The sequence below is a fragment of the Octopus bimaculoides genome, chromosome 14 (genome assembly GCF_001194135.2).
Source record: "Octopus bimaculoides isolate UCB-OBI-ISO-001 chromosome 14, ASM119413v2, whole genome shotgun sequence".
Classification (NCBI taxonomy): domain Eukaryota; kingdom Metazoa; phylum Mollusca; class Cephalopoda; order Octopoda; family Octopodidae; genus Octopus; species Octopus bimaculoides.
Genome location: NC_068994.1, coordinates 45,078,978 through 45,088,065, shown reverse-complemented (window position 1 = coordinate 45,088,065; position 9,088 = coordinate 45,078,978). Strand labels below are relative to the sequence as shown.

The window sequence follows — 9,088 nt, the reverse complement described above, 5'->3', positions numbered from 1 at the left end:
GGGGGGGGGGGGAGGTTAAGTGTTTAGTGGAAAGACACTGGCTTGTGTGACCTTGTCTCTGTTAGTGGAGAGTTCTTATCCCCCTCCATCACACAACCACCACCACCACCATCACAACAGATTCTGCCCTGCCCTGCCCTCACACTCCTCCCTCCATGCATTTATCCTTTATTTTGTTCTGACATTGAATAGAAACCATTACTACTCCCATTTTCATAATCTTTTTCATTACTACTTTGCATCATCACCAACGTTATCATCATCATCATCATCATCACCAGTATCACTACCACCACCATCATCATCATCATAGTCACCACCATAACCACCACCATCATCATCATAACCACCACCACCACCACCACCACCATCCTCATCATAACCACTAGCACCACCACCACCATCACCACCACCACCACCTCCACCACCACCACCATCATCATTCATCATTGCTGCCATTGTCATCATGACGATGACCATCATCAATTCTAATTGCAGAAATAGATCCTAATTGCATTCCCTCCTCCTCCTCCTCCTCCCCCATCATCATAACTATATGGAGCTGCTATATAGATGCTCTACCAGCTCAAAATAGCTTCGAAATCTCTCAGAAATTGAACTGGGACCATCTTTAAACAAATTGAAGGACACTGGTAAGACTGAGACAAACAACCATGTCTATAAAGACTGGATGGGATGGTATGAGACGGGATAGTGTAATCAAAGCTGGAATGCCTTTCATCCGTCAGTTTACTTGACCAGGGCTGATTTAGGTATTGTTCTTTCTCCTCTGATGAAGCTATTAAAAATAACAAAAAAAAAAAAAAAAAAAAAAAAAAAAAAAAAAAAAAAAAAATCTCTTCATTTGGATCACTACATCATCATCATCATCATTTAACGTCCGCTTTCCATGCTAGCATGGGTTGGACTATTTGACTGAGGACTGATGAAACCGGATGGCAACACCAGGCTCCAAACTGATTTGGCAGAATTTCTACAGCTGGATGCCCTTCCTAACGCCAACCACTCCGAGAGTGTAGTGGGTGCTTTTACGTGCCACCATCCTCACAACCACCACCACTAGTTTTATCTTTATCACCATTACCACCATTGTTATCACCATAGCCAAACCAAGCTAAGATAAGCCAGTGGGGGAAGCCATTACATTAGTGTTTCTCAAGATGAAGTGCATATCTCACTGGTGGACTATGATCATAATTTGATGAGGTGTAAGTTAGTAACTATTATTATTACGAGTCATCCAGCTTCAATTGAGAGGCGTCAGAACTCTATTGTGTTTTCAAGTAGCTAAAGCCATATCCAGTCCAAATACTCTTCCTGTTTTATGTTCAAACTGGCCAGGTCCAGCCTCTCACATCTACACACATACACACACATGTGTATACACAGAAAAGCTCACAGGTATACACCAAAATACACACTCTTACAAAGTCACATACACACACGTAACAAGACATGAATACACATTTACACATCTTTACACAAATGCATGAATATATAATATCAAATTTTGATATGTTAATCTAAATACACCCATACATGATTAATTCAAAGCCATGTGAATAAACAAGTATTACACTTGACAGAGTAATCTGAATGCAAGATCTGTCTAATGCCTGAGAGTGGGTTGCATAATCGGCAGAACATCAGACAAAATGCCTTGTTACTTGGTTTTCATTACTGTATATTCTGACTGCTAAATTTGTCCCAAATCTACTTTGTCATTTGTCTTTCCTAGGTCATTAAAATAAGTGTCACACTATGGAAATGGTCATGCCCCAGCAAAGCCTGAACTAGTCAGATAAGAAGAAAACAATTTCTCACAAAACTGCACATTCTAGAAAAAAACTGTGCAGTGTAAGAAAAAAAGTTGCAAAGCAACAAAATTTATTTATCACTTGACTATAGCAGGTTTTAACCAAGCATGTGAAAATAGCAACACGTGTAAAAAATAACATGAGAAAAAGGAAGTATAGAAACGAAACAATGTCACAATATTTAATACAAACAAATAAGACTCGTATGAAAATTTGACGGCTGTCTGGGAATAAGCTTGTTTCCCAACCACATGGTTCCATGTTCAGTCCCACTGCATAGTATCTTGGGCAAGTGTCCAATATGAAATAGTTTTGCTTTGTAATTCAGTCAGTGTGTCTTGATTCTGGTGTTCTGATTGAATCGATTAAAGCTTAATTTTCCCAAGAATGCTATGAATGGCCCTAAATGTGAAATGACAGCAACATATGAAAAATGAATGCCTTTTTTGGAGACCTGCTGAAAGTTAGTGAGAAGATCAGTCAAAGATGGCTACGACTATTTGTTCACTGTGTGTGCCACCATAAACTGGAAGCATGGTTCTGGATTCAGTCCCATTGTGTGGGGCAGCATGGACAGTTGCCTTTTTCTAAGCCCTGAGCAAACCAAAGCCTTATGAGTGGATTTGATAGGTGGAAACTGAAAGAATCCCATTGTATATATGTGTATGTATGTGTGTGTGTGTGAGACCTTGTGTTTTTTTGTCTTGACATTACATGATGGTGACGGTGAGTGTCACTAATCTATGTCTCTCTCTTCAATTGCAGTGGGCTACAGACAGGTCGCAATCAACAACATAGTACTTCCACCACCTACTGGCAAGACGAAAGGAAAAGGTGAAAACCAGGTAGGTGACTAGGTTATGGTGGGGACTTGGTGTTGTGTGTGTATATGGGGAGGCGGATGAAGAGTGTATAAGTGAGTTTTTACCTGTAATTTTGGATTTTATCCCTAATATTATATATATATACATGTTTTATATTTTCAGAAGAAACAGTTAAAAGATCCCCATGACATTCTTTTACCGGAACATAATTTAAGACTACACAGTAGTGTGCAGCTCACTGTAAGTATAACATACAGGGGGGAGAGGGGGTATAATATCAAATATATACATGTGGTTAAGAAGCTTGCTTCCTAACCATGTGGTCTTGGATTCAGTTCCATTGCACAGCACTTTGGGCAAGTGTCCTGTACTATATTTCCAGGCTAAGCCTTGTGAGTGGATTTGGCTGACAGAAACTGAAAGAAGCCCATCATATATATATATCGCCTGTGTTAGAATGGGGGTAGCTGATGAAGGAAAATGTTCTCTATGTGGCCTGTGTGTGTTCTGTACTCTGGTTATTATTATTTTCTTGTCTACGTTTTGTTTGCAATGTCCTGTACCCAGATATGCACCTATATATACAGGTAGACGTAAGTATGCACATACCTGTACGTATATATGCATATACTCATTTATTATTTGTTTTATATATATATATATATAAAGCTGGGATGTGTGGGGTTCAGTTACTCAGTAAATGAAAAGTGCATTAAATACTACAAAAATGTACACATAGGACAGAAACAGAGGGACCCTAATTCTTCATCAGTTATCAACCGAAATACTAATACACAGTTTCATGCCTTTAATGATAAGACTGAGAACTTCGCATATTCCTTTTCTACCATCCCAACTTCCTCTCTTCCTCTCTCTCGTCATCTCACTCATAATTGTAGATTTTCTCACTTCCTTCCTTCCCTGTTCTCTCTACTGCTCTCTCTTTCCCTCTCTTTCATCCTCCTTCCCTTCTATCTATTGTCCACACGTGACCCGTGACTAATTTTCCCATCTTTCTGCCTTTTGCCACTGGACACTTAGCTTGCTGGTCAACATCTATCTCCTCTCTTGCTGTTTTTCTTTCTATATCCATTCATGATTTCTTTCAGGCGTTACCCATCATTCCTGTCTGTTTGGTCAAAAGGCCGTATTTATTCCAGCTTTGTCAATTTTTACCTCCATCTTAGTGAAGGCAGAGGTATTGTTTTCAGTTGTGTTTGAAGCTACGAAATAAGGCCTGATTCATTCAAAGCAATGTGAATAAATAATCATTATTAACCATGGCTAAGCAGACATTGGAGCTTGGTACAGGCCTCTGGCTCACCAGTTCCATTCAAACTGTTAAACCCATGCCAGCATGAAAATCGAACATTAAATGATGATGACGGTGGTGGCAGTGGTGGTGGTGGTCGTCATTGTGTGTGTGTGAATTTGGCCTTCACACAATCTATGGTTCATTGGTCTGTTGGGTCAGTCTTTGAACTGATATGCCCAACAAGGCTATTGCCTATAAAAATATGGTATAGAAAATGTATGTGGAATAAATATACATGTGTGTGTATGTATGTATATATCATCGTTGTCATCCTTTAATGTCTGTTTTCCATGCTGGTATGGGTTGGACAGTTTGACCAGAGCTGGCAAGCTGGAGAGCCGCACCAGTTCCAGTCTGATTTGGCTTGATTTCTACAGCTGGATGCTCTTCCTGATGCCAACCAGTTTACAGTGTGTGCTGTGTGCTGGGTGCTTTTAACATGCCACTGAACAAACACTTTTATGTGGCACTGGCACACAACTCCCACAGGATAATCCTCTTCACCAGGGTCACAAGTGACCTTAACACTTCTGCTATGAAGGATGGGTCTTCTTGAATACAGCAAAGTGCCAGGTATCTTGGGGCCTTATCGATCACCTACTACTTATAATATTGTACTTTCACACCACAGTATATATATAATATTGTACCTCTTCTACACAAATTATATTATGTTGTACAATGTTATGCTGCAGGATACTGGTTCTAAACTGAAGCAGCTCTCTCGTTTGACTTTAATATTCTCCAAGGCAGAGCAGGTTCATAATTTGGTGAGTAATTTGTTTACATGTTTTTTGTTGTGAGAGTATGTTAACCCATTTAATACCAACCTGTTTGAGGACCCCTACCCCATTAAGGGATTAGCTTTTATGTCATCACTTGATCTGTTGAAAATAACAACTAAATCTTTATCCACAAACTAAGTAAAGTTTGCTCTCCCTTGATGAGATGGGTTAATATATGTTCAGCTATGTTGTGATTGCTATCTTCATATCATAGCCCCACTGACTATGGAAGTTAACTAACAAAAAACACTTGACACAATGACAAGAGCCACTGAAGAATCATCCTCTAGGTGATTGCTTGACAAGCTAGAAACAGCGGCCAAATTTCTCTCAGAGCACATCCTATCCCTTTAATAAGAAACTTTGGGTAGTGGAGTTAAAGCAAGAATATCTCACAAATGGATGGAATAGTTATGATTGGAACATGTTTGATTATAGATCTAATCAATCAGAGCTGCATTGGAGTTAAGTAAGACACAGTGATGATAAAATAAAGGTCTTTTGCGTTAGTTAGTACCTGTCTGTGTGCCATTTGCATTGCTTCACATATCTCTTCTCTATCTTCTGTGCTGCCATGTTGCAATTTCATTAACCATGCTCTTTATTGTTTTTGTGTTCTTACAGCATTCTGCAGACATCCAAGCCTATGACATACTGGCTGTGCAACCAAGTGACAAGGACCTTTTTCATGTGTGCTAATCCTTTGTATTCTACTTTATCTAATTTTGTATGTGTATTGAGAGAGAGAGTGAGAGACAGACAGACAGACAGAGTGAAAGAGAGCAGTTGTTGTTTCACCCCATCTCAGCTCTGGATCAGACATTCTACCATTCTTTCATTCCATCTTTTTCCCATAGTGTATCGAAGACTACATCATCCAATCTGACCTTTTCATAAGACAGCAGGGTGAGATTTAAGGGAAACTTAGCTGCTGTTTTTAGCAAATTAAGAGACCACATAAAGGCAACCTTATTGGCTTAAGACACCCAAAGTTTTTAAAGTGGTAGTGGCATTGGCAACAGCGGCTGCAGCAGCAGTGACTACTGCAGCTTCTATGGCAGCTGCTACCGTTATTTCATTAACTAAGGAAATATTTGCAAGTAATTGTAGCTTCTATATCTTAAAAAGTCTCAAGGATTTAGTCTAATCCTGGTCCTTGTTGCTGACTTTGAAATGGTGTGATTGATTGGCTGATTGGAGTGTAGGTTTGATGGCATGGTATGGTAATGAGGATGTGTGGAATACAGAGTTGTAGTAATGTCTAGGGTGTATAATGTTGCTCTGAGTACATGTATATGAGAGGGTGCTGAAAAGTTCTTGGCTTTAAGGGTATCGTGAAAGGCCTGGTTGGAGGTCCAACCTTCCAAGTTCTTTCACAGGGCTTAGAAAAACTGAAGGACTGCTGCAATCTGAGAGGGGAATATGTTGAATAAAATCATAATTAACTGATCCTCCTGTATTTTGTTTTACCCAAAGCCAAGAACTTTTCAGCACCCCTGAGGACAAGTGTAGGGCTGTATGGGATGTTTGGTGTAATGTGGTAAGTAGTGCAGACATAGTACTTGTAGTGTAGTTGTGAGGATGAGTGATGTAGTTTGGGTAATGTGACTATTTAGTGTGGTAGTGAGGACTAATATGACGACAAGGGTTCCAGTTGATCCAATCAACAGAACAGCCTGCTTGTGAAATTAAGATGCAAGAGGCTAAGCATATCCCTAACAAAGTTCTCAGGGATTTTCAATGTGATACAGAATGTGACAAGGCTGCCGGTTTGAAATACAGGCACTACTCGTTTTTGCCAGTTGAGTGGATTGAAACAACATGAAATAAAGTGTCTTGCTCAAGGACACAATGCAATGCTGAGTATCAAACTCCTGACCATACAGTTGTGAGCTGAATACCCTAACCATTAAGCCATGTGCCTTCAACTAATATAATTATGTAGTGTGGTGGTGGTGGTCATTTTGTGGTTGTGGTACACCAAGTAATTCTAAAACAAACAAGGTTTAACTTATTCTTTATTTCCTGATTCTAAAACTCTAAGATCCTTTTTCAGTGATGATTGTTTTTATTTTCTGGGTAAACGAGAGAGGACTGAGGTGTGTGTATCACTGTGATGTCCAACAGTCAAATTTGATGGAGATTCTTGCTCCATTAAACACCCATTGTTCAAGTATGTAGGCTCATGTCATGCTCCCCATTGTCCTCTCAGTCATGGCTCTGGTACTGTCCCCTTCTTGGACAGCATCGAGCAGCTGGCTCTTGGAGCAGTTCCTGCCAGCACCAAGCATGCCATCTCTGTCCACTATTAAGGTGTTGAGACAAACTGCATATTTGTTGCTACTACTGCTGCTGTTACTTATGGTCATGCTAGAGCCTTTCTTGCCCTCGGCCACCAGACTGTCGATATCTGTTGAACCCTTTACGTCTTCAGCTTCCTTAGTATCTCTTTCCTCATCAGTTTCATTTTCGTCCAACATTTCATCTCTTTGGCATCTGAGCCATAAATCTATGGCATCTTTTACCATCAGAATCTGAAATAATATCATGGGAAAAACTATTGGGTTGGTGCATAATTAATGACAATTTCATAATTTAATTTACAGGTTTTATTTACAATTAAAAAAAAAGTCATTAATTATGCACCAATACAATACAAAGGTTATAGTGTTTATCACTATTAAGTTCATCTTTTGCGACAAAACATTTTTTTTACTAATATTGTATTTGGTCATGTATAAGTTGCAATATTTTATATGATTTTAACTTAAAAACCTGGTATGTGGCTTATACATGGAGCAAAGTTGTGGTAGGAAAAAAATTTGTACCAAGATTTAACACTAAATTAGGGGTGCGACCTATGAGTAAATATGGTACATATTGGTAGTACACTGGCAGAATTGTTAGGGTGATGGACAAAATGCTTTGCAATATTTATTGGTGTAACTTTATGCTTTGAGTTCAAAACCAATCAAAGCCTACTTTGCTTTCCATCTTTCCAGTCAAATACTTTAGTTGATTTAATTGACTACAGATATTTTTATTGATCTCTATTTGTTGCACCACTAATTTACAGGTCATAAAGGGATATGACACAAACAACATCACCAGATTTTAGACTGATATAACCTCCTCACACACACATGCATATATACCCCTAGGTCTATCAACCCAACCTACCCCTTCACCATTACACTTTGGACCCCTTCCCTTTCCTCTCTCCCTGTTTCCATTACTCCTACTCCCAAACTGTTCCCTCTGTTATTCTCTCCATAGATTTTGGTGCATCTCTTTGTGTGTGTGTGTGTGTGTGTGCACCATTGTTCTTACCTTGACGATGACCTGTTCATCAGTGCCACAGATTGTGCATCCGTCTCCCACAATTTGAAGCAACTGTTGCAGGTAGTCATACACCTTCTGCAAGAGGGACAGATGCGTGTATTGGATGTAGCGTAGACTGCAGGCGTTACTCAGTTGACCATTGTGGTGGTTGGCACCGACCATCATCATCATCATCGATGTTGTTGTTGATGCTGTTGTTTTCCACAATTTGTCTCTGTCTATGTCAGCCCACCAACAAACTCTCCCCTTCTCTCGGTTTGCGTTGACTATGCAGATGTCTCTTGAAGGGAAAAACAAGAAATAGAACAAATAGAGCAAACACTGACTGCTGTTGTCATGATTATGTAGTGGTAGTGGTAGTAGTAGTAGTAGTAGTAGTAGTAGCAGTAGTAGTAGTAGTAGTAGCAGTAGTAGTAGTAGTAGTAGTAGATAATGACTTATCATTTCGTTGTTGTTGTCATCATTGTTTTTGTTATTAAGCATGGCTGTGTGGTTTTAGAAGTTTGCTCCCCAACCATTTGAGTTTCAGTCCCAGTGTGTGGCACCTTGGGCAAGTGTCTTTTGCTGTAGTTCCGGGCTGTGTACATTTAAACACAAGAGAAAACTGCCTTCAACAGGCAGTTTTTACATGCTAGGAGAAGTAGTCAAAACGGCCAAAACCACATTTAAGAGCAACCTTCAAAAGGAATGAAAAATAAAAACTTTTACCTTGTTATTTTAATCCGGTCAGACCTAGGTTTCAAAATTTTTTAGCAAATAAAATAATTTGCTAGGCAGAATTTCTCATCAGTGATTGCACCATAACACTAACATATAACGACGAGTCACATGTTATTCGTCTCTTAATTATATGTTAGTGTTTTGGCGTGATGAGAAATTTCGCCTAGCAAATTATTTTATTTGCTAAAAAATTTTGAAACCTAGGTCCGACCAAATTAAAATATGGTAAAAGTTTTTATTTTTCATTCCTTTTGAAGATTTCTC

The 9,088-nt window shown here is 39.2% G+C and overlaps 2 protein-coding genes across 4 annotated transcripts in view; one reads left to right on the top strand and one right to left on the bottom strand.

Moving 5' to 3' along the window:
* Positions 1-9,088, top strand: part of LOC106884283 (ribonuclease P protein subunit p30) — a 33,549-nt gene that overhangs the window by 4,878 nt on the left and 19,583 nt on the right. Inside the window, exons 2-5 of the mRNA XM_014935583.2 lie at positions 2,604-2,683; positions 2,825-2,902; positions 4,673-4,747; positions 5,387-5,452. Of these exons, the coding sequence (XP_014791069.1) occupies positions 2,604-2,683; positions 2,825-2,902; positions 4,673-4,747; positions 5,387-5,452 (299 nt within the window). The remainder of the gene's footprint in view (positions 1-2,603; positions 2,684-2,824; positions 2,903-4,672; positions 4,748-5,386; positions 5,453-9,088) is intronic.
* Positions 6,764-9,088, bottom strand: part of LOC106884282 (putative uncharacterized protein DDB_G0287457) — a 10,760-nt gene continuing 8,435 nt past the window's right edge. For 2 of the 3 annotated variants that reach the window (XM_014935578.2, XM_014935582.2), the window contains 2 exons: positions 8,093-8,384; positions 6,764-7,296 (listed from right to left, as the gene is read on the bottom strand). In XM_014935578.2, the coding sequence (XP_014791064.1) occupies positions 6,946-7,296; positions 8,093-8,384 (643 nt within the window). In that variant the 3' untranslated portion in view covers positions 6,764-6,945. The remainder of the gene's footprint in view (positions 7,297-8,092; positions 8,385-9,088) is intronic. The other variant, XM_014935581.2, reaches the window with a different exon arrangement.